Source organism: Neovison vison, chromosome 6 (genome assembly GCF_020171115.1).
Source record: "Neovison vison isolate M4711 chromosome 6, ASM_NN_V1, whole genome shotgun sequence".
NCBI lineage: Eukaryota > Metazoa > Chordata > Mammalia > Carnivora > Mustelidae > Neogale > Neogale vison.
Genome location: NC_058096.1, coordinates 168,558,429 through 168,582,854, shown reverse-complemented (window position 1 = coordinate 168,582,854; position 24,426 = coordinate 168,558,429). Strand labels below are relative to the sequence as shown.

Below are 24,426 nucleotides of genomic sequence, written 5' to 3'. Positions count from 1 at the left end.
ATCAGGCTCCTGGATGGGGGCGGGGAGTGCTGCTTATGTCAGCCCTTATGTCAAACGGGATGAGCTTTATGTTGTGTGTATGTGTGTGCTGTTTCATGGGGGCACATGTAGAAGGGATTCAGGCTTGAAGATGAAAACAAGGGTTAAAAGACCAGCAGGTGCAAAAGAGTTATGGGGGAAAAATTGAAAAGTATGACAAGGCTTATATGGGACAATAGGAAATAGATCCCTAAAATGTAAGTTACAAACATACAAAAGAAGAAAATAAAAGATTTGATCATGAAAATTAAAGGGAATGGATACTTTAATGGGGACGGAGCTTCTTTTTGGGAAGATGGAAAAGTTCTGGAGGTGTGTGGTGGGGACAGTTACTCAACAGCGTAAATGTACTTAACACCATGGAACTGCACACTTAGAAATGGTTAAAATGGTATATTTTGTATATATCTTGTTCACACTAAAAAAAATGGCAGAGGAAGAGGGGAAGGGAATAAGAGAAGAATGTAAAGTACATACAAAATTAAAACAAAAGATACTGAGCCACTCAGGCACCCCTCCAGGACTTTATCTCCAGAACTGAATCTCCATCCCCATGAAACACTCACTTTAACCCCTGTCCCCCCACCTCTGTCAGCCACCGCGTTGGTTTTTACTGGACTCTTGTGGGGACCTTACGTAAATGTGACCATGCAGTATTTGTCCTTTTGTGACTGGCCTCTAGGGACGGACACTTGCATTGCTTCCCCTTTTGGCTGTTGTGAATAGTGCTTCTGTGAACATGGGTGTACAGATAATCTTTTGAGATTCTGCTTACATTTCTTTTGGATACACGCCCAGAAGTAGAATTGCTGGATCATATGGTAATTTTATGTTTAACTTTTGAAGAACTAGGCTCCTGCTTTCCACAATGGCTGCATGGTTTTACAGCCCTACCAGCAACACGCAAGGATGCCAGTTATCCCACGGCCTCGCCAACACTTTTTGAGTTTTTTGATAACAGCCATTCTGAGGGTGTAAAGTGGTTAGAAGTTGAGATGTAGCCTGACAGGGCTCTGTCCACTTCCCCACCGTGCTCCTTGGAATGTCCTGACAGTGTCCAGCCTCTCCCCAGCCCCCATGTGAAGATCATGACTGTGACATGATGGCTCCTTGGGGCGATCAGAGCTGTGTAGCCTGCCAAGGGGTGGGGGGAAGTGCAAGTGGAGGTCTCAGCCCCAATCGGGATGCTCTAGCACCGGGAAAGTGTCTGGTCCTCCCTTAGCCTGGCAGAGCAGAGAGGACAGAGCTCATATCTTGACAGATAGAGGATGCCCCCAAGGCTCCAGAAGGGACAGTGGCTCATGCAGGGTCTCCCTGGTAGGCCGTGGCACAGAGGAGGCAGGAGCAGAGGGTCTGGTTTCCGCACTGGAAGGGAACTTCATGCCCTCACTCTGCGGAGCCCACTCTCTGGCCAGAGTGCAGGGCTGCCGACTGAGGAGGAGAGGAGCATGTCCTGTCGCAGAAAGCTCAGCAAGGAAGGCAGTTGGAACTCGTGGTGGGGTAGCCTTGCAAGGCTGGGCTACACTGCTTACCCTGGAAGGAGAGTGAAGCCAGAGGCGTGCTGTGCAGTCACTGGCTGCCAGGAATTAAGACTGTTCCATGTGCGTGAGTCATCATTCCGTGGAAACTCACTAGCTCGCAGTTCTGGTGTCTTTTTGGGGGTCCCCTGCCCCTTCTCTGGACACTCGGTCCTTCCCCCATCTCTGTGTTTAGCAGCAAACCGGGCCTTGGGCAGCCAGGTGCTGGCATGGTGGTGTGGAGGGTACCGGTACTGCTTTGCCTCCCACTGTGGGAGGATGGGGGAGTCCTGGCTTGCAGTCCAAGACAGACAAGACAACTCTGTTTAGGTCAGATTTGTAAACGGACACATTTTTGAGAAGATAGGAAGTCCAGATTAGCTGTTGGTATAACACAGGTCTCCTGGTCCCCCCAGGAGCCCAGCCTGAGGAGAGAATGGAGGCCTGAGCCCTTCCTCCTGGGGAGCCTTGTGAGGCAGGCTTCTGTGCCGCGAGTGCTCCAAGCTGGGTATGGACTCAGTTTGTCCTGTGTTTCCCTCTGTTGGCTCCCGCAGGGATTGCGTGCATACCCTGCACTCCCGGGACACGTGGCTGAAACAGGCCAGAGTGGTGAGGCTGGGAGAAGTGCCCTACAAGGTAACCATAGGGGTGGGGAGGGGGGGAGGGGGCAGCGGCAGCGGCTGCGCACTGGGGACAGAGGCCTGGGCACTCCCGGCTGCTGAGTGCTCACCCGGGAGAGGAATCCAGGGCTGACTTTTCTAACCTGAGAAAGACCAAAGGAAGAGAAAGCATTCAAATATGTCTTAGTCTAATGGAATTTGTAAGATGTATCTTTCGAGCATGCAAGACATGTGACATTTTTTAAGGGTTGTAATACAGGCTGCATATGGCCCTTTCCAAAAAAACGTGGTGAGCCCTGATCCAGAGGCGCCCAGTGTGCCCATCCTGCTCCTCCTTGTGACACGTATGCAGCTTTCTTGCTCACGCTCCCCAGTGAAACTTCTGGGCACTAGACATGGTCAGTTAGTGTGCGGCGGGTCCCATGCCGTCAGTGCCTTCCAGAATGCATGACACTGCTAGTTCCTGGGTTTAAATCCCAGCCCTTTCACTCACTGAGCGATGGGACTTCAGTGATTTCATCTCCAGGCCGCAGTCACCGTCTGCGATGAAGGTAGAGCACGTGGTGTGGCTGGTAAAAGCCTGGTTCTGGCCCTCTGGCCTGTGGCTGTAGGCAGTGGCTTGCCGCTCGCGGGTCACCCATCTGTCTGCACAGTGGAGACAGTGGTGGGACCGCCCTATGGGGCACAGTGCATAGAGCAGGGACCATCTGCAGGTGCTGGCTAGCAGCAGCTGTCCTTGGGGCCACGGTGGTACTAGGCACTGTAAGCAGGTGGGAAGTGCGTGCATCTTGGGCTCATGGTGGAGGTTAAATGAGGCCATGGGTTCAGGAAAGCACTCAGCACAGTACCCGGTATATAGTAAGTGCTCTGAAAGCGGTGGTCCTCCTCTAAACTGGCTGTTCCCTCTGGTGCAGATGGTGAAAGGCTACTCCAACCGGGCCCGGAAGGCCCGCCTTGCCGAGCCCCAGCTGCAGGACCACAACGACCTGGGCCTGTTTGGCGAGTGGCAGACGGAGGAGTACCAGCCGCCTGTGGCTGTGGACGGCAAGGTGAGGGCAGTGTTGTGACGGGTCAGGACCGGGCTGCTGCACACTGCTGCTGGCTAGACCGGCTGTGCTACCCTCTGCAGGTCCCCCGGAATGAGTTTGGGAACGTGTACCTCTTCCTGCCCAGCATGATGCCCATTGGCTGCGTCCAGCTCAACCTGCCCAACCTGCACCGTGTGGCCCGCAAGCTGGACATTGACTGTGTCCAGGCCATCACCGGCTTCGATTTCCATAAAGGCTACTCCCATCCCATGTGCGTGAGGGTCCTTCTGCAGCACCGGCAGGAGGGCTGGGCTGTCCTAGAGGAGGGGGCAGGAAGTCGATGTGGGGGTTGAGGCCATTTTCCGGTTTTTACTCTGGATTTGCCAAGTCAGCCTTAACACTTTACCTTTTCCTTTCACACTTTTACTCGGGCTGACTCTGCCTCCATCCAGAGGCAACAAAACCAATGGCACCACGTGCTCGTGATGCTAGATGAAAACCGTCTCCTGGGGGTTGGGGACAAGGGAACAGGCGAGGTCAGCACGTTTCTTGGTTAGGTGACCTCTGTCATCCCAGCGGGTGGGGCTGGGCGTGGGAAAGACGCAGGGCCGGAGTCCACAGGCCTGCCTCCTGCACGGGTGCTGTCGGCAGCTAGGGCTGGGACTGCATATACCTAATGCTGGAAATTCTTTGGGGAGCAGCTGGTTGGCCTCTGCAAGGGGGAGGCGAGGCCAGGGGGAGGCGAGGCCTGAGGGAGGCGAGGCCGGAGGCGGCAGCCTCAAGTAGGGCCATCCTTGTTGCATCCTTACAGAACCGACGGGTACATTGTCTGCGAGGAATACAAAGATGTGCTCCTAGCTGCCTGGGAGAAGGAGCAGGCGCTCATTGAGAAGCGGGAGAAGGAGGTGAGCCATGTGGCCAGGGCGGGCTGGGTGGGGACCTGAGGTGAAAGCAGAAGGGCAGGGAACACGAGCCCCCACGTGGGGGCAGGTGCCTCACTTGCACTGTGGGTAACAGGAGGGACCGTGGGCCCCGAAGCTCTTTCCAGCTCTCAGACGCCAGAGGGCACCCTACGGAGCCAGCCCTGGATAAACAGGGTCCTGTCCGTACCTCACCATCCAGCATCCCTGTCCACTGTGTACCTGGATCCTGGCTCTGGTGGCTGCTGCACCTGCCATCCACCACTGCCTCTACTGAAAGGCATTGCCTGTGATCCAAGCCTCCTCCTTAAAGATGTTCAAGTTGCTAACAGTTAAAAAGAGGCTTCTGTTTTGGTGCCTTTTATATGCATCCCTTTATAAAATCATGCTCCTTTAAAACAGACATGGCATGGCTGAGAAACTCTTTTAACCGAAGAATCTGATTTTGGATCTTTAGATCTTCAGATGTTCATAGGTTCCATCTAGACACTTTTCCTGAAAGTGATAGTACTTAACATTTTGTGTTCTTTGTTTTGCCTGCAGAAAAGAGAGAAACGGGCCCTCGGGAACTGGAAGCTGTTGGTCAGGGGACTGCTCATCAGGGAGAGGCTGAAGCTTCGCTATGGGGACGAGGTCAGTGTGGCTTTTTTGGAAAGAGACAAGGTCAGGTGGAAAAGGGGGACTCAGAACCCTGAGCCCGGATTCTGCCCAGAGATGCCTTGTGTTTTGTCAACCACCTTTCCTGCTCCCATCTGCCAAGCAGGTGCCTGCTGGGGTCTGAGCTCATGCTGAGCCCATCCAGGGAGGAACAGGCACCCTGTGTGTCTGTGTTTGACGTGCCCTCCGTAGCCTGGCTGCACTTCCTGTGCCTGTGACTATCCTCCAGGCCAGGGTTGCTCACTTAAGTCGTGTTTCATGGTACCTGCCCTGGGCTGGGCCAGCCTGTGCGAGGTGGATGTGTCACCCTCAGAGGGTCTCCCAGAGGGGCAGAGGCCCCTCCACATGGTTATGTGGTGAGATCAGTATTGGGTCAGAAATGTGTTCTTGGAACAGCTATAACCACACCCGTTTTCTCCCTGTCTGCAACTCCACATGCTGCCAGTTTGCCTTTAAAACTGGCAAAATATTCTTGACACGCTCTTCTCTCAAATCCCTTGGGTGACCTCTCACCAGGCTCTATGTTGATTTCGTCCACCCACATGCTCTACCTGCATCCAAACCCTCCATGCCCAGCTCCCCAGTGGGTCCTGGTCAGGGAGTGCCTCCTTGGAACATTTGGCACAGAAAGCTGGTCCTGTGCAGTTGAAGACGTTAGTGCGCTTTTGTGCAGGAGTGAGGTAAAGAAGTGCAAAGCACCAGTCCTGTGATCTACATTCAGTTGTATGCTCCCTGAGCGCGGTCCCCTGCATAAACATTTTTGTTTCCCAGCACTGAGCCCAGAGCAAGTTCTCCAGTCCCTGCTCGGTGGAGTCCCCAGTGTGAGGCAGGCTCTCCCCCAGCCCCGTGTGGTGGCCCTCCCTGCCCTCCCAAAGCCACCGGCTGGAGGGGGGTGGGCAGGGGCAGGGGTCGGGGTGGCTGCTGCTGGGGGCTTGACTGCCCTCTGGTGGTGCTCCCTGCCATCTGATGACTGACTTGAGGCCCACCATTGTCCCTCCCCATCCAGAGAGAGGAGAGAGCTCTCCAAGGACCTGCAGGAGGTGGACTGTCTTCTGATGAAGAGGAGGGGACCAGCTCTCAAGCAGAAGCATCGAGGATCCTGGCTGCCTCCTGGCCCCAGAACCGAGAGGCTGAAGAAGAACAGAAGCCAAAGTGCCCTAAGAAGACCAAAAGGGAGAAGGCGGCTGCGGCCTCCCACCTGTTCCCTTTTGAGAGGCTGTGATGGGAGTGGCCACCTGTTGAACCCCACACCTGCCTTGGGGGATGTACCGGCCCTGGTGGCTGTGGTATCTCCTCTGAGAAGGCAGAGAAACAGCGTGTGCTATGGACGAGGGCCAGGGGACAGAGGGGTTAAGCTGAGGGGGTGCTGTGGGTCTGGTCTTGCCCCGGGCCTTGTTGGATAGATGTGGGGTAGGGCTTTCAGAGCTGTCCATCTCCGCACCTTCTACTTTGAGCCCTGGGACACTTCCCAGGAGACTCTCCCACCACCTTGATGTCGCTTAGCTGCCTTTGGAAACAGGAGTCCCATTTTCTTATAGAAACCACTGGCTGATTTAGAAATGCACAGTTCCTTCCAGGTGAGTTCTTCATCTGTCAGACCCTCATGCTTTTGCCTCTCCTGCAGCTGGTGGAGCCTTTTTGTCTGGGCCATGCCTTTTTCTCTCAGCCAGATGTACTAACACTGCCTAATGCTGCCTCTTCATGGGGTAGGGAGTGCAGTTGGGAAGTATGGGCATCTCCAGTTATGGTGGTAGCGGGACCCACTTTTGGAAGTAACGTTTCAGGGTGGCAGAAGACTCAAACCAAGAGCTGAAATCAGGAAAGGAAACACACTGAGAGTTAAAGAAATGTTAGTGAAAGTGGGTTAGTGTCAACCAGATTTTATCCACTGTGGATAAATTTATAAAAGCTCTATGCATTGTAGATATTCAGGAGAAATAACTTTTCTAACATTTTGAGGAAAAAAATAAAACATTTACCTAAAAAGACTCAGCTCTGCGTTTTTCTTTCAGATTTATGGTCGGCATAGGAGACTAAAGACCAGGTTTTGTTCTCAGGTAGATGGTGAACTCATCATTCCACACATGGAAATTTTTCTTCCTACGTTCAAGTGAGGAGAGATGTTACTTAACCTTTGACAGGAGCCCTTAAAAATCGGAGCCAGTTCTATCCAAGGGAAACAAACAAAACACTTGGGGTGTGACTCATCAGCAGTGAGAGCTTGGCTGGAGGGCTGGTGTGGAACAACAAACCGGGGTTGCCGTGGAAACTGCAGAGCCTTGCACTTCCGGACCCTAGAAGCAAGCAACCTGTTACTCACTCCTGCCGATGTCTGCTCCTTAGAGGCATTATGGAACCGAACCTCGGGTTTGACAAAGAAGAGGTGGTTTTGGGAAATCACCTGCTTCAGAGCTTGTCGCAGAGTACACAAATTGTCAGCTCCAGGGCAGACAGTCAGCAGCTCTGCTTCTGAACGGGAGGCAAAAAGGGAAAATGCCTGAACACGGCAGGCATGTCATGGGCTTGAGCTCACTGAGGCCTCACCATGGTGCAGGAGGGAGAACAGCCTCACCGCCTGCCATTTTCTAGATGAGGAAGCTGAGAGGCAGGGATCGCAGACGCGCCACTGTCGCACAGCCAGGCTTGGGGCTGGAACTCGGGTCTGTGCTGACCTAAAGCCCTGGGGGGGGTGGCTATCACACAGTGTCCCACTGTGGCTCCAGCCACCTTTTCTGAAGCATTCTTGAAGTTGGGGGAGGTTTGAGTACTTTAAATCAATCCAAAAACAAAGTGGGCTTTGGTAAGTAAGGCTTCAAAGTGCTAAAAGTATCGAGCTGCCCTTTTAAGAAAAATAGAAACCTATTTTAACTACTAAAAACTACTTAGAACTGAATTCTAAAAATTCATTTGGTTCTTAGCTCTGTGGCTGAATTGTTTAAGAGAAATTTCAAAAAAAGAGTAACGGCAAGGTCCTATAAAAGCTATTTTAAAATTTATTTTGAATTCTTATCAAAAAATACGAAGATAATACAAATTTCATGATTTCCCAAAGACTTCAAATATTTAACATTCTTTTGCTCTTTAAAAACATGACTGAAATTTGTAGTAATTTAAAATCTGTACCAGAAAAAGTTACACAAACCAAACCCCACAGATAGCTACCACCTAGACGTACTGTTTTCCAGAAGCATCCTTTAAGAGTTTAGAGATTCAGTGACAACTGCAGCAGTGAATACTGTATCAGTTCTTAGATCGAGAGAGGTCATCTCTGCGGCCAGCTGTCGGCGTGAAGAATCTCAAGCCACCACAGACCTCGCAGGCTAACAGATTGTCAGGGTGCTAGTTTTGCGAGTTCCGATCACTTATTCAACCACCAACCAATTTTTGAAAGCAGCCATTCCCAGCCAGGGAGAGTAAGTCCAAGTCCAAGTCATAGAAAGAAAAAGGGTACACGAAGGATGTTTTAAACCATCAAGGTGACAACATTCTCGATCTTTCAGCGGGCTATGAGAGGGAACAGGGTGAAGTACACGTAGATTGTACATAGCAGTGAAGCTATGGGCGTTCTAGGAGTCACTCAGCAGCAGGTGCCCAGTGGCTTAAGGGAAAGCCTCACCCCTCTGCCCCACAGCGAAAGGAATGAGGCCTGAGAGCTGCACAAGCCTCAGGCCTCCAGTTCCTGATTCAAGTTGATGGGGGTCACGCTGAGGGAGACCACTTAGGAAAGCTTCCCACCTCTTCCTTTAATGGTTAGCTAAAAACTCAAAATTCATCTTCAAGGAAATCGGTTGTTTCTGATGCCAGAGGATGAAAGGAAATGCCTTTCTCCGCCTCGTACAAATTCCCATCTCCTCCCAGAATGGAAGCCCTTGGCAAGCGCTAGCTTCAAAAGCATCTTCGAGCCTTCCACTAGCCCCAAGTACTGACAGAGCAAACTTTCTTAAACCAGTAAGTCACACCCCCGTTTCATACATTCCTGTGCCTGAATGAACTTCAATGGACAGATTATAAGGAGTTTTTCTGTAACAGTCTGAATGGCTCATCATTTAAGCAGGGCTTTGTTTGAATCTGATTTGAAACAATTCCCTTTTCGGGTAGAAGACCCATGAAGCATGTAACAAAGGCAAACAACCTTCGGGACCTCTGGAAATCCTACACACGAAGTTTCTGGCCAAATGATAAAATACACATCAAGCCCACCAAATGTCTCATTTTCCTTACCATGACCTCAGGGGAAGTCCTCTTTTTTGAGTACCAAGGTGGGTTCTGTGCCCAGGCTGGGTGGGGGGGCGCCTGTGCACAGCGGGGAGGGGAGTGTGCTCAGTCCGTCCTGGCACTCGGCCCTGCTCAGGGACAGCGAGAACACTGGCCCCGTGGGCTCACAGTGGACACCAGCTGTGACAGAGCCCTGGCACTTGTCTCCAAGGAGAGGGGTGCGGCAAGTTATCAGGCAGCAGTCTGTGCAGTGTTACCACCTCCCTGTCTGCAGATTTCAGCTAAGCGAAACACGTGAACCGGCCACACACAGTCCAAGAGAAGGGAAGGAAGCAAGGAGGACACCTGTGACCCTGCCAGATGGGGACTGCCTTCTGCTCACCAGAGCTGCCCACTGGCAAGCAAAACGGGGGGAACACATAAACCAGTACCTGACACCTGTGCACAGAGCCAAGTGTGGCTCCTCAAGAAGCGGAGCAGGCACAGAATCCAAAATTGACTTGGGGTCAAGAGGGGCAGGGGGAGAGGGGGAGGAGCAGGATCCTGAGGCTCACACGGGTGGAGCCTCACACCAGGGCCTGATTCACTCCAGCTTCTTGGCCGGTACCCGCGTCCGAGCAACGATGATGGGCACCAGGGCCAGGGAGCCGATGAAGAGGGCCCACAGGGGCCTGTAGAAGAGCCAGCCAGCAGCTATGGTTAGCAGGGTCAGCGACGTGGCCACGCAGAAGGCAAAGGCTTTCAGGCCAATGTTCACCAGGTCTCGGAAGATGGGAAACCAGTCCACTGTGGGGAAGAGAAAGGTGGTGAGGCTTCTGAGGCCACCAGGCTCTGCATCACATGAGGTGAGTAGGTCGCTCCTGTCTGTAGACAAGGATGGGCCGACGATGTCCAGTCTGGACAGGCAGGGGTTTGGGGTGGAAAGAGAACAGCCTCCCATGAGAGCTGGTGGATCCAGAGAACGTGTGTGCCCTGGTACCACGCACTGCTCCAGGAGCAGGCAGGTGGAAGTGCCTTGTAGCCTTTAAGACTGGATGTCTCAGTCAGAAGCCAAGAGAAGACATCCGGTCGCAAGGGTGGCGTGTTCCATTTGCCACACTGGCCCAGTATGGTGAAGTCTAGGACCCAGCTAATCCATCTGGACTTACTCTGTCCTTGGCCTGTCTATCCCTCCAGGCTGGCATTCCCTAGCTGATGTCAGTCTGTGGGGGGAATTCCCCCTCAGTTCTAGAAGGCCCCCGCAGTCTGTTGCCACTGGGTTTGCAGAGCAAGGCCTGCTGCCCTGCCATGACTATAGGACCCTGCAGGCCACTTCTTGGCTCCTCTTGGTCTGTTCCCACCAATACCCCACCATGGCCCTCCTAATAAGCAGAGTTCATGTTTTTGTGCATATGTAGGGCACCGTGTGGACCATCTCTTCAAACCGCCTGGGGAGGCTGGTATTATTCTTACCCTCCTTTTACCCACAAGGTCACTGAGGCCCAGGGAGTTCAACTTGCCCAATGTCCTGCAGCTAGAAAGTGCCAGACCCAGGTTTTAAACCCAAGACTGTCACCCAGAGCCTGAGCTCTTAGCCGTGGTTCTGAGCCTTGAGAGGACAGGGACTTTGTTCTGCTCATTGCATTCTCTCTGGAGCTTAGAGTAGTGTCCTACACAGCAGGCACTCAATAAGTACTCACTGCCTGAAGAGAACAGTGAATGAGGGCTTCTGCCTTGTAACTTCCCCAGTCACTCCACCTGCACTTCTGACCGACTCCGAAAATGCCTTGGAGGGGAGGAAGTGTCCTTTTTCCTCCTAGCCTGGGAGGTACTGTGGCCAAACCTCTTCTCAGCCAGAAAGGGTAAAGAGGGGAGAGGTTTCCGTGCGGCCCGGCACAGGCTGGACACAGTCAACAGACTGGGTATGGACACACTGGGGTAAAGGCTTGCCTGCGAGTCCCCTGAGATGCCATCCTCCCAGATCAACAGTGTGGGGCCAGCACTTACTCAGTCACCCAGGGCCTCAGTCCTACACCAGGCCGGGTCACCTGGCAACTGCTAGGCTCACTGGTGCCAACTCTGGCCAAGTGTGTCACCCAGCACTCTGCCTTGTGCTCCAACTTGTTGGTTGCCCCAAACTGGGCCCAGGTCTTGGGGTGGGGAGGGAACCACCATGGTTTGGGGGGGGTGTTTCCTATTTGCCAAACATTCACAAAACTCTGCCTACAAGGTGAGGTAACTGAAGCTGAGACAGGAAAGAGCACGGCCCCAGTGTCCCCGAACTCTGACGTAACCGATTCCAGAGGCTGGCTAGCCTGCTCGCTGTGCTTCTTCACTTGTGGAGTAAAGGGCTAAAGGAAGGAGCAGGTGGGCTGGGGACAGAAGGCTCTCAGATCCCCAGGCCTAGACCAGCCTCCTAGGAGCTGGAACTCCCCACCCCACCCCTGAAAGCCTTTATCCTTCGTGTCTGTCTTCCTCGGCCCATTCAGCCCAGTGCTGTGGAGCAGGAGACAGACACGGACCAGATGCCCGCTCTTGGCCCTGAAGAGCACTGTGGACTAGAAAGGGCCACGGGTGCATGAGCAGCACAGAGGCGGTACATGGGCCCACACGAGGGTGAACTAGATGCCCCCGACCTGTCTGCACACATACCCAAGGTGTAGAGGATCCGGGTCATGAGGGTGAGGCCCATAAACATGGCCATCCAGCCAGCAGCCCGCAGGCCCCACGTCTTCATGGAGTTGCTCTTCTGTTCTCTACGAAACACTTCCTGCAGGACAAAGCCAGGGAGAGGTGTCACGTCTCCGGTCTCCCAGGGGCCCCGGCTCGCCGGTTGGCAGGGCAGGTGCCAAGGGGTGCATTCCATGCCCACCTAGGAGCCGCTGGCCATTTCCGAGCAGACAGGATATAAGGGCACCTCGCCTGCCCACGCCTAAGCGTCTGCCCCATAGGTGAAGGTAAGAGTCTTTAGCCCATCGCCTTGGCTGGCATGCCTTGCCCGGCCCTCCCTCTGATAGCAGTGTGCGTGGTCCTTCACCTCAGATGCTCTTCCTGCGACTCTGGCATGCCTCACCTTCCACGTCGCCCCTGCTTCTCCGCACCTGCAGCTGCCCCCTTTCTCGGGCTGCCCTCTGCACCTCGGCGGCAGCGTCAGTCCCATGTCCTCCCTGCCAGTGCTCCCCTCCCCCCAGCTTCCAGCTACAGCCCTGGGCTGGGCCTTCCAATGCCCACATGCTGTCCGACACCAACCCTGCCGCCTCCCTGACACCTGGTCCTTTCTGTCGCATCCCCCTCAGTGAGTGCTACAGCCACCTCCTGCATCCACAAGCCACGACCGGGGTGTTTCACAGCTTGTGCCTCCCCACAGGGACCACCGAAATCCAGGGACCACCTAAATCCTATCAAGCTGTGTCCCCGTTTCCCCAAATCTCTCACCACAATTACACTTTCTCATCAGGACCACTCCAAGAGCCTCCTCCCGCTGGTCTCCCTGCTTCCGTCACCTCCTCTCCCATGGCCCCCAGCCAAGGCCCTGCCGCCTGTCTGGGACCAGGTCAAATGTCCACCTCCTGCCCCTGGGCCTTTGCACATGTGCTGGATCCACCTGGAGCTGGTTCGCCCACAGTCCTGCCCAGCCAGCTCCCACACTTCTTCCAGTGTTGGCCTGAATGTGTTTCTTTGGAGAGGCCCCCGTCGTTATCTAGGACAATAACAGTAACAGCAGCTAACACTTAGTGTCTGCCCTCTATCAGTCACTGTCCTCAGTGCTTTCCAGCATTGCTTTACTTAAACCTGAAACTAACTTCACAAGGTAGACATGCTCATCTCCAGTTTACAGATAAGGAAATGGAGCCTCAGAATAAATGGATGCATAATCTTTACGAGAACTAAATAAAGTAGGGATCATAATTCTTATCCTCCAAGAAGATAAACAATGGGCCCAAGGTCCTGTAGCCCACGGAAGGCAGAGCGAGGCTTGACCTGGGCCATGTCCAGGGTCCATACTTGTCCACACGCAACCCTCCTGCCTCTAGGACTGGAATCTGGGCATCCTGACTCACGGGGGCTGGGTTCCTTCTCAGGGCCCTCACCACCTCTATGGCTTAGGACCTTCTCTCCTGGCTTGGCAGAGACCCCAGACCCTGTGCCAGAGGCCCAGGGTGGTCAGTGTGGTCCAAGACTTCCTGCCTGGGAAGTTTGGAGGCCACTCCTCTCTGGGGGGACAGTGCGGAGACCCGGGCCTCCACTTGCAGGGGGCTGAAGTGCACAGAGCTGCTGGAGAGAGAGGTGGCCTCAGCAGGGCCTCCTAATTTTAGAAAGTCCCTGAGAGCAGCCAATGGAAAGGGTGACTCATGCCCGCCCAAGTGGGAGGTGGCAACTGTGCCCCAAGGCTGGTAACCGGCTGCCACACCCTGGTCCTGGATAAAGGCAAAGGCCAGGCCCATCACCACCTGGAGCTGGGGGCTAAAGTGAGAAACACGGCAGTTGAGGGCCTAATAACAGGGTCGGAAGGCCACAGCTACGCCTTATCCCCCCAGCCACTAGCCCTTTCTCTTATGGATTGGAGTCCTGCAGTCCTACTCCAGGCAAGCACAGAACTTCCCATCAGTGACACACAGTGTTCACCAACAACGCAAAACAATTTTTCCCGTTAAAGAAAAGGGTTTCTGCCTAGAGAAGAGAGGCTAAGTTTTAGGGCCTGCAACAGAACTACCCATGATCAGCCAAGGACAGGACTCCAGTGACGCATGACCCTCCCCAGTTTATAGATGGGGATGGGGTATGGCCCTCACTCCCATCCAGGACTCTGTGGCCCTAAATCCCCCCACTTTCCTGAAGCTCTGAAAGAAGCCCCACACCACTATGGAGGTCCCTGCCCACTGGGTAGCCCTGCCTCCTCTGGGCAGCACCTGCCAGGGGAACCCTCGTGCTCCTGTTCCTGCCGCGGCGACCGCCTGACCCCCGCATGCTGCTGGCTCTGAGTCCACCTTCTTCACTTGTGATGCAGCCAAACTGTCACTCAGAGAGGCCTCTGCTGACCCCTCTGCCCCCCAACATTCACAACACTCAATACAAGGGTATCCTCCCTCATTGCTTCTTCTGGCGAGTTGCCCCCACAGGAGACTAGAGGCCTGAGGAGTAGGAGGGGTGTGCTGTGCCCCATCTTCTCCCCTTCGTGCTGCACACACATGGACACTTACTCCTTCCGTTTGCACAGGCCATGCTCTCCGTGTAGGCATGGGCTGAATAACCCTGGGCGGGGATGGGGAGGGAGGGAGCTGCCTTCCCTTCCCTTACACAAATGGACTCACCTCTGCCGAGAAGTCCCTCACACAAATGGACTCACCTCTGCCGAGAAGTCCCCATGGTGCAGGAGAAGCAAGGTATCCCCAGACTTGGTGGAGTAGGGGAGTAGCTGGTCACCCCGCTGCCGGGCGATCACGGTGACCTGGTCAGAGACCTTAGCGTCAGAGCCGAGGGGATCAGCTGGCCCGGCCCAGCACCCCTCACGCTGTGTGCCCCCTGGGGCAGCTGGGCTGAGCTGCTTTGTTTCAGGCTCCAGGGAGGACCCCTCGCAGGGGAAGGGCTGGGACTTTAGGTGACAGGGTCAGGCACCTGAGACCAAGTAGTTATAGGGCAAAAACTAGGAGCCTGGGGGAAGGAAAGCTGCATGCAATTGGCAGCACTCTCACCAGCATCACTAGGCAGTCTCTGCAAAGCTGCCTGGGAGCAGCCCCGTAACCTGTGGCCCACGGATGCCGGCAGACAGCTGTCCAGCACACGGGCTCTGAAGCCGCTCAGAGGCAGGGCCGCCCGGGTACGGAGGGGAGTGCATGCACGCGTGGCCTAAAGGAGGGGTCCCCCCACTCAGGGCACTGCACAGTGGGAGCTGAGGAGGCCCTGCCTGGCTCAGCCCTGGGGAAGCTGGTTACCACATGAGCTGGGCCCAGGTCAGGGTCGTCGCCACTCAGCCCCGCATAGGAGAAGGACACGCGCAGGTCTCCAACCTGGGGATGGAAGAGAAGTGGGCTGGGATATGCCAGGAGCAGCCAGCCTGGGCCTGTGTCCGTGGCCCCATCGAATCCCAAAGCTCACACGGTCTTCCCGCCAGCACACTGTTGCCCAGGTGCTCCCAGCACCTTGAGGCTTTTCCTTTCCAATCTCGTTTGGCCAAGCAGTTCAACTGAATCGAAACCATGTCCCAAGCAGGAATGTGTCCCCTGTGTGTTGTCCAAGGGGCGGTACTCCCAGGGCCCTAATCTCTGCTGTGTGAGCAGCCCAAGCCCCTACGTACCTCCGGATACTTGGGGTTTTCACTGTGGTAGAAGTAGTCTCCCCGGCGAATGATATCCACGTGCGGGTCCTCCAGCTTGGACAGGCTCAGCGGTTTGAAGTTGTCCACTTTGTCAATGAGGCCTGGGGAGTGTGCAGTGGTCACAACAGTGGTGTGCAAACAGCCTCCCCCAATCGGCACACCCCTTGACCCTTCTTCCCACCGGGAACACCCTTCTCCAACCCCTCCTTCTGTACTGCAGGGGTCCCCTTCAGTCTCTGCCTTCTCCAGGAAGCCTTCCTGTCTGCCCTCCTGGCCAGCAGGAGCCACTGCAGCTCCGGGAACAGCCTGAGCCCTGCACCCCTTCTGCCTCAGATGCTGTTACCTGTCCGTGCCTGGCTCCCCTGCTGCGTGCAGTACCCTTGAGGCTGGGGCTGCCTGGCACAGCAGCCACCAGTCAAGCGACAAGGCAGATGGCAGACAAGCTAGGCCCTGGAGCTTCCTGGCAGAGTGCTGGGGCTCCACCCTTCCTCCCCTGCCCTGGCTACTTGGTGCCTGCATGTTTTCTCTCCCACGCCAGGTGCTGCCTTGTCCCTGAAGAACATCTCTTTGGAGTCACTTGGGGGGTGGCTTCCTGCAATGAATTGCTCACCCCTTGGGGGGCAGTCTTGTCTCTACCACTGGCTCTCAGCTTTGTCTGATCAGATCAGGCACCAGCAAGGCCTGGTAGTTACTCTCTAGAAGAGACCGTGTCTCGGAGGAGCCCGCTGGGGTGGGGCTCTTCTGTACAAGTCCCCCTACTCTTGGGACCCGCCTTCCCTCTGGCAGGCTCATCCCGCACCTGTACCCACACTGCTCCTGGGAGGAAGCCAAGTAGAAGCACAGGGCCTCTGGGTGCTGCTGGCTCATCTGAAGGGGCTGGAGACTCACCTGCTGAGAGGAAGAATCTGCCAATCTGGACGAAAGGGGCTGTGGCCGTGAACGACTCCACCGCCATGGCGCTGTGGGAGAGAGAAGGCGCTGCTGGTAGAGTACGGTGCCGGCAGGGAGCTCTGCAGGTTTCTTTGGGTTATGCCTGGCAGCGTTCCCACCCAGGGGGCTCCTGCAAGTCCAGACCAGCCTAGGCACTTCGTCTTCACCACACCTACCCCCAGGATGCTCCTGTCCTCCTCGCCCGAGTAAAGCACCCTCCTCCTGTCTCCTATAGCCCAGTGCTTCGTACCTCCTTGCCTAGGCCCCTACTGGCCTCCCCCTCCCCAGCCACCTATTGTCAGATGGAACTTCTGTGGACTTCACAGCCTCCCTGACCCTTCCCAGCCCCAGGGAGCTCCCAACCCCTCCTGGCACAGCCCTGCCCAAGCCACGCTCCAGCGCTAAGACCAGCTCACCACCTCCATTTCTATGACCTAGCCGCTCTCTGCCAAAATCCTACAAAGGCCCACATCAAATTCCATTGCTCCTGAAAACCCTTCTTGATTATCTTCCCACCCACATGGCTATTCCCACCCTGGCTCTGGACATGCAAGTTCCTTCAGGCACTCGGTCCAGGCCCTTCGTTCTTGACTAGTGTGAGGGGAGCCTGTGTGGGCTCAGGAAGTTGGGTCCTGCCCAGCCTGGGAGCTGGCCTCAGAACCAAGTCCCTGACTTTCATCAGTTCACAAGGCAGAAGGAACTCAATCCCATCACTCAGATGAGGAAGCTGAGGCTGGGGACCCTTGAGGAGCAGCCAAGACTGTGCTCAGGCCTGGGAACCCAGCTCTCACCTGGGATTCTTGTGGCCAATCTCCCGGTCGAAGTTTCTGCTGTTGACGATTTCTGACCTCCATTCGGTGTCTGTCACAGGGAGATGGAACAATCAGAAACATGGTAAGAGTGGCCACATGTCTGAGGCCCACTGGCTCTGTCCTTTTATCTAAGCCTGTGGTCACTTCAGTGCTGGAAGGGTGGCTCCTGGAGCCTCACTGAATGGAACAGCAGGACCCTGAGGACCAGAACCCAGGGTTTCCGATGCCTGGTTCCACACCTTCCCCACTGCCATCTGTCTCCGCTAAGGGCAGAGACCCCATGTATGCGGGGATAGGGGGGTGGCGGTACTCACTGTAGGAGTACCTTGTCTCTGTCTTCACCTGCCCATCTTCAGTGTACTCCCTGCGGGGAAAGCAGAGGCAGCCCCAGAGTTAGCCTCTCACCCTAGAAGTACTCCATCTCTAAGCATCTCCAGCTGGAAGCAACTTGGGCCACCAGGTCAAAATCCCTAAATGAGAGCAGGCCTTGTCTAAAGCAGCGTGGTAACAGGGTGCTGACTCCCCACCATGCATTCCTCTCCACCCCTTGAAGGCCCATGCCGAAGAAAAGAGCTTTCTCATCCCGAGTTGAAATGTGCTTCCACTAGGCCCACACCAAGGGCGGCAGCCCTGCCTTGAGCTCAGAGACCTGGCCGCACCCTCTGTGCTGGATAGCCCCACGGAGGCCCCCCTTCTCCGGCTGCCTTGGCTCCCCTAGCCACCTCCTTACCCCTCACTCACAGTCCATGCTGCTCAGCTCCAAGGGGCCCCTGCCTGCCTAAGGATGCCTGCCCTCAGACTCGTACCAGGACAGGACATAGTTCGGGGCCATCTCTGCTCTGGTCTGGGAGAGGACACAGAGCCCACACATAGGAAAGCACTTGTCTGCAGCCTGGATCCAGACATGTCTTGAGCCTGGGCATCCCCCAATGGGGTAGTACACAGGGGGCTAATTTGTCCTTCCTCCTTCTTAGAGCCACTCTCATTAGAAGCATCAAGATCAAAAGCCACCTGTGTTGTATCCCAACACCTGTCACTCTAGTATTCCTGCCTGAGGATTCAGTCCCTGGCCACTCACCTGGACTCCTCGGTTTCCACCCACTGGTACATTTCCACGTGCCGGCGTAGCTTCACAGCTGGGAGGCGGACCCCATAGTTTGGATCAGACAAGAGCTTCGAAAAGAATCACACAAGTCAAAACACAGAACAGAGGCCAAGGCTCCCATGAGCCCAGGATGCCAGAGAAAGAGGGACTGGACAAGAGACAGGCACAAAGGACAGGGACACAGTGGAGACTACCATGGCTATCTCGGGCGGGAGAGTCGGGTGAGGCTGCCCATCCTAAGTCCTTCACACCCACTGCCCGGGGACCGGGAGCCTCATGGTCCCGGCTTGGTTGGCAAGGTCCGATGGCATGGCGCCAACAACAGTGTACTAGGGTTCAAACACACGAGATCCGACAACTGGAGTCCCTTTCAGCCCTGTGCCAGCCACACACGCTGAGCCTAACCGCTAAAGCACCTTGTTGTAAGGCTCTGGCCATGGGCCAAGCACCATGCCAAGAGGTGAGCGACCTAATCCCACTGACTGCTCAGAGCAGGTATGCTCTGCATTTTACAGATAAAGATGCTGAGACTCAAGTGATTGGTCCACACAGCTGCTGAGTGATGCGGCCGGGAGTCACACATGTGTGCCCATCTCCAGAGCCCACGTGCTCAAAATCCTTGCTCAGACAACATCCAGCCATGTGCCCTGAGCATCTGGTGGGGTCAGCAACCTTTTTCAAACGTACCTTGGATGTCCGCAGGGCCCCAATGATGTGTACCAGCCTTCCCTCGTTCTCTGGGGCCACGGTGTGGATGCTGTCAGGGGACACCACAAGTGAGAGCCCCTCAGCCAGGGAAGTTGCTGTCTTCAGTGCACGGCCCTGTGAGCAAAAGGGAGTGAGGCCACCTTTCAACTTAGGTGTGGTTCAACAGTTGGGCTCATGGCAGTATATCCCAGCAGTATGGGACCTTGGGAAGCATGGAGACTCATCTCCCCATTTTACAGTTGGAAAACCGAGGCCTGGTGGGTGGCACAGTTGGAACTGGAGCCAAAGAATCCTGCTTTCCCAGGCAGCCCTCTTCTTGCTGCACACCCCAACTCCCCTAATTCTCAGCACCACCCCATGCTGGGAACAGCTGGTGCTTTTGTCTGTGTGCTCCCCCTCATCTTACTCTGCCTTTTTCCCTCCACTCCTGAGTCCTTATAGTTTCTATGGGCCCATCTGTACTGCTGCCCAAAACATGTGACCCAGGCCTAGCCAATCAGAACATGGGTCCACTGTCCACCCTCCACTCCTGAGTCCTTATAGTTTCTATGGGCCCATCTGTACTGCTGCCCAAAACATGTGACCCAGGCCTAGCCAATCAGAACATGGGTCCACTAATCCACAGGGATTAGTTCAGAGAGAGGACTAAGACAAGCTGGGACACTAACCCATTTCTCTGCAACTGTTGCTAAGTTGATTTTGGAAGAGATGGGGCTGCTAAGTTAAGAGGCAACAGATGGAAAAATGGAGACTCCTAGTGACCCAACATGAACACCTGGATCCAGCCATGCCTGAACCTGTTGCCACCCCAGGATTTTAGGCATGTGAACCAATCCATTTGTCTTCCTACTTAGGGCAGTTATGAGACAGGTCACAAGAGAAAGAATTCTGATTAATTCAGCACCATCACCCTCCCTCTCCACCCTACTTGTTGTAAAATCTAGGTAGGCCCTATTAGCACATCCAGCCTCTGGGTTCATAGCCTTTGCTCTCTCCCTGATACTGCAGGGACCCTCACTCTGTACAGAGGAATGCCAGACATTTTACCTCATTGGTGAAAATTAAGTAGAAGGAGAGTAGGAAGGTCATGAGCCCCACAAACATCCCACCCGACGTCTCGCTGAGCCGTTCCAAGAAGCCTGGCTGGGGGTTGGTTGTCATTTTGACATGTTCTCTCCTGTTAGTCGTACTGGAATACTGAGGAAAAAATATTTTAAGAAATCAAAATGAAAATCAGTTTTTTAAAAAAGTAAATTGAATTTTGCTATTTGTGTATACTAGTTTCAATTATATACAGTAAAAATGCACAGATATTAAGCATAAAGTTTGATGGGTTTTGACAAATGCTTATCCCATTTGGCGGACACCCAGATCAAGATACGGGACGCTTCTATCATCCCAGAAGTTACCTTGTGCCTCTTTCCTGCCAATACTCCTCTCTTCCCACCTCCTAGTGGTAACAACTCCTTGAGTTTGTATCTTGCCTCTTACAGAAGCCAATATAAATGGGGCCATCATACAGGACAACCTCTTTTCTGTCCAGATTCTGAGATGGGTCATCTACACTGCGGTGGTAGCTCATTCCTTTACATGGCCCAGTAGTACTCTGTCTAGGAGCATACAGCATTTGCTGACTTGGCCACCAGTGGATGGGTATTTTGATTGTTTCCAGTTTTTAGCTATTATAAACAATGCTTCATGAACATTCCTGTAAAGTCTTTATGAAGACATGTGTTTTCATTTCCCTTGGGTATTGGTAACGAGTACCCATGGAGGAGGGAAATTGCTGGATCACAGGGATGATGTGTGTTTTTTAAGAAACTGGCCAAACTGTTTTACGAAGAGGTTATCAGACATACACTATTAATTTGATTCAACAAACTTGAACAACACTTGAATACTTCAGCTTCCCAAGGACTGTGCAGGGTCTTGCAGGGGTGAGGGGAGGCTGCAGGGCCACTGAGCTGCAGGCACAAATAGTACTAAGCCGTGCTGAGTGTTCAGTGAGGAGCAGGTCCAGTGCCAAATGAGGGACCCCTGCTGGCTGGGGGATCCCAGCAGGTTCCAGGGCCTGAGCAGATGGTGTTGAATACAGATCTCAGAGGCAGACCCTGGAGTACATCCCCAGTAGCGTCAGTGGGTCAAGTTTCATCCAGGCAATAACAGAAGTATGGTTTGAAGTGTGGCCATTGCGGACTATCATTGTCAGTGGCAGAATTCCAGAGTCACCAGGAGTGGGTTTCAATTCAGGCTACGGGACCTGGGGCGAGCAATTAACCCCTTTATGCCCTTCATTTTCTCGTCAGTAAAATGTGGATAAAAATCCAGTATACAGTATTCTGGTAAGAACCAAAGGTCTTAATTATCAGACAGCTCAGTGCCTAGGACATAGGCCATAATGTACGGGTGCAAAGGGTGGGAATGTTATCACCTTTCTCTGCAATGGACAGCAAGACCAGTGCCATGGCTGGGGGTACGCTGACAAAAGTCACAAAGGTGTAAAGTGGTTCTGAGATGCGCACTCAGACTGAGCCAAGCCCCTGGCACAGGGGCCCAGAGGAGAGATTCGGGTTAATCTCTGCCTGAATAAGGCTGATGCCATATTCTCTGACTGTCCCCCAATGCCCCCAGCCCAGGCCTGCCAGAGTCCAGATGTCTATTAGATTCAGAAATGGTCTTAAATTTCCACACCACTGGGAAACATTAGTAGAGCAGTTCACTGCAGGCAGGTAGGTGACCATCAAACATAATAATGACAGTGGCAACACGCCAGTCTGTCACAGTCAGGCACAGGAAAGCTATTGCTATCCCATTTCACGGATGAGGAAAACAAGGCTCATCAGTTACGTCATCAGCCCAGATCACTCAGCCTCTAAGAGGAGAGTTAGGTTTCATATCTGGACAGACCAGAGGCCATTCTCCGACCACTTTGCTCCAAGCCACATTCCTCATAAGGAGGAAATGAACACTGGGCCATAAGAAGAGCTGAACACTGGAAGCCAGCTGCAGAGAGCGTCAGGAAAAGGAGTCCGTTCTGCTATTAAAGCACAGCCCCAAAACTGGAAGCCAGCAGGCTATGATTTCCTTCTGGGCCTCCCCTCAGCATCCATCCAGGAGCCAATGTCAAAGAGAGGACTCATGGAAGGGTTTGGAGGGAAGAAAGAAAGGCTCAGGAAGGTGTACTTCAGTCTACGGTGGGGGTAGGGTGGGCTATGACAGGGCACACTGCCCACATTCCAAAACAAAATCCCAGTAAACATGGAGGGTCTTGGAATGGAGGATGACGTTGATTTCCTCCACCCATATCTCCCTAACGGACTATTTCCCTAGCCTGAGGGAGATCTTCCAGTGCCTCTCTTCTTCCCCTTCAAGGTCATCTTTGAGCCCCTTATCTTGATGTTGGCTCCTTGATATGTGCTGAATATATACATGGGTCCTCAGTGAGCACTCTAGGCTCAGGAGCAAAGAGCAATGAGTGATGGAACAGAAAATGACACACAGACCCTGAGAATTACTAGCTGTGTAACCCTGCGTTAGTTGCTCTACCTCTCTGATCCAGTTTACTCCCATACAAAATGACGATGGTTCACAGTACCTCTGTCACAGGGCAGTTCTGTCGTTATACCAATTAAGAAATCCTGTCGCCTCCCTGCTCCACCCCACCAGCTTCAGATCTTTCTTCCTCACCAGGTCTGGTGGCTCCAGTAAGCGTGCACCCAGCTCCTGGGTGACTCAGCAAAGGTTTGGCTGCAGAAGATACCCACATTCATACACATTCCTTGGCAAAGAGCACGTGCCAGTATACCCAAGACAGTCTGTGCCCACCAGGGCCATCTGTGTCAGACTATGAATATAGTTTTTTTTTTTTTTTAATATTAAGCTCCCTCTATGCACCAGGCACTGTAGGAAGCACAGACTAACTCCCTTAAACTTCACACTAACAGATCCCCACGAAGAAACACAAACCCAGAGTGATTAGGGCCACACCGCTTCTGACAGGAAGAAACTGGATTTGCCCCCAGAGCCTGCTGTCTTCAGTATCTTTCTGTGAAGTAGCTGGCCAAGCCAGCTGTGAGGCCCTGGGCAAGTGCCTTCACCTGCTGGGGGAAATTCTCCATCTGTAGAACATGGTATGGGGGCAGGCTGGTCTCTGGGCTGTCTTCTCCCCTGGCAGACCCTGGGTCCCGGACTACCTTTGAAAATTTTCCAGGGGCAGCACTGGAAGTTTCTAGGTCTCTTAGACAACTCCAATTGAGGCGGAGCATACTAGGGCTGTCAGTGATACAAACCTCCTCTCCAGGGGTATAGGGGGCAGAGAGGGATCTTGGGGACAGAGGAGGGGCTGGAAGGAGGGTGTAACAGGCCAGGGGAGAGCAGCTAGGACATTCCAGCAAAGCAGGAGGGAGGGAGCGTCCTGGGGCTGGCAGGGCTCCAGGGCTGGCTCCAGAAGCACTTTCACACAGTATCGGAGTGGTGAGTCACCAGTCTCTCCCACACCCAGCACCGCGGTGGGAGGTGCTTGCTCGGTTTGTTGAATGAATGTTGGGCTTAAATCTTAAATCGAAAGGTTCCTGAGAGGGGTAGGCTGCAGGGAGAAACGGCGCACAGGCTTTTGAAAGGAAGCACCTGCAGCCATGACGTCTCTAACCAAATACACCTAGGAAGACAAGGGGCTGGGCAGAGGAAAATGCTCCCTCTCACAGTCATCCTAACTCCTCCGCTCTCAATCTCGCCCGCACCCCTTTGCAGCATCACAGCCTCCGTTTACACGCTTCCCCAGGGCGGGGAACTCCCTGACCGTCCACACAACCCAGTCTGTCAGTTGATGAATAAGTTCCACCTGAGCGGTATCGGCTTCCCCACCCTTCCCGTGGACCTGCTTCTTCGGAGGTCGCGTCCAGTTCTCACAGCCCGTAAAGGAGAAGCCCAAGGGCCCGGGTGGGAGCTGAGAATGAAAGGAAGGACTGCGAGAAGGCGCCCTAGCACAAGGAGATCCCAATGCCAGGAACAACACTGTGTCTCCCTCCCCGCAAACGTACGGCCCGACAAGAAGGTCCGGACAGACCAAGAGAGGTGAACGGACGTATTAGCGGCCGGAAACCCGGAACAAGGGCATGTAGAGGGAGATGGGGCCGGCCGCACAGACAAGGGTCAGGCAGGCAAGACGGACCCAGGCGGCCCCTTCGGGGAGATGGGGAAGATGGGGTCCAGCAGACCAGGAGACACTCACGTTCGCGGCCATGGTGGGACCCGGCTGGGCGCTCACCCACGCTGTGCTCGGCTACGGAACGGGTTACCGCCTGAGTGCAAAGCCCAGAGGCCTCTCGCCCGACAAAAAGCTGCGAAAATCCGCGCGAAGCCTGGAATCAGAGACGACGTGCAAAAGTTACAGCCCCGAGAGCCACAGCTTTCCTGCTCATGCGCGCCGCAGGGCCTTCTGGAAAATGTAGTCCGGGATCAGGCGCTTTGACCACTGAGTTACAACACGTGCTGTACCTCATTGATGCGCCTGCGCACTGCAAGTCATTCCGGGATATGTAGTTCCTCCGGCCTTGAAGAGAAACCGAGCAGCGCTCGGCT

General features: G+C 54.2%; 2 protein-coding genes across 2 annotated transcripts in view; one reads left to right on the top strand and one right to left on the bottom strand.

The window, feature by feature from the left end:
* Positions 1-6,767, top strand: part of XPC (XPC complex subunit, DNA damage recognition and repair factor) — a 45,974-nt gene extending 39,207 nt beyond the window's left edge. Inside the window, exons 11-16 of the mRNA XM_044252916.1 lie at positions 2,111-2,192; positions 3,091-3,225; positions 3,306-3,475; positions 4,016-4,109; positions 4,668-4,757; positions 5,788-6,767. Of these exons, the coding sequence (XP_044108851.1) occupies positions 2,111-2,192; positions 3,091-3,225; positions 3,306-3,475; positions 4,016-4,109; positions 4,668-4,757; positions 5,788-6,003 (787 nt within the window). The 3' untranslated portion in view covers positions 6,004-6,767. The remainder of the gene's footprint in view (positions 1-2,110; positions 2,193-3,090; positions 3,226-3,305; positions 3,476-4,015; positions 4,110-4,667; positions 4,758-5,787) is intronic.
* Positions 6,768-7,756: 989 nt separating this feature from the next.
* Positions 7,757-24,315, bottom strand: TMEM43 (transmembrane protein 43). The gene is made up of 12 exons (XM_044252914.1): positions 24,077-24,315; positions 19,894-20,043; positions 18,826-18,960; positions 18,112-18,206; positions 17,348-17,397; positions 17,013-17,082; positions 16,180-16,250; positions 15,271-15,392; positions 14,909-14,983; positions 14,323-14,424; positions 11,628-11,745; positions 7,757-9,782 (listed from the first exon to the last, which is right to left on the bottom strand). Exons 1-12 carry the CDS (start codon positions 24,086-24,088, stop codon positions 9,580-9,582), a joined length of 1,203 nt encoding a protein of 400 aa, XP_044108849.1. The 5' UTR covers positions 24,089-24,315; the 3' UTR covers positions 7,757-9,579.
* Positions 24,316-24,426: the final 111 nt, after the last annotated feature.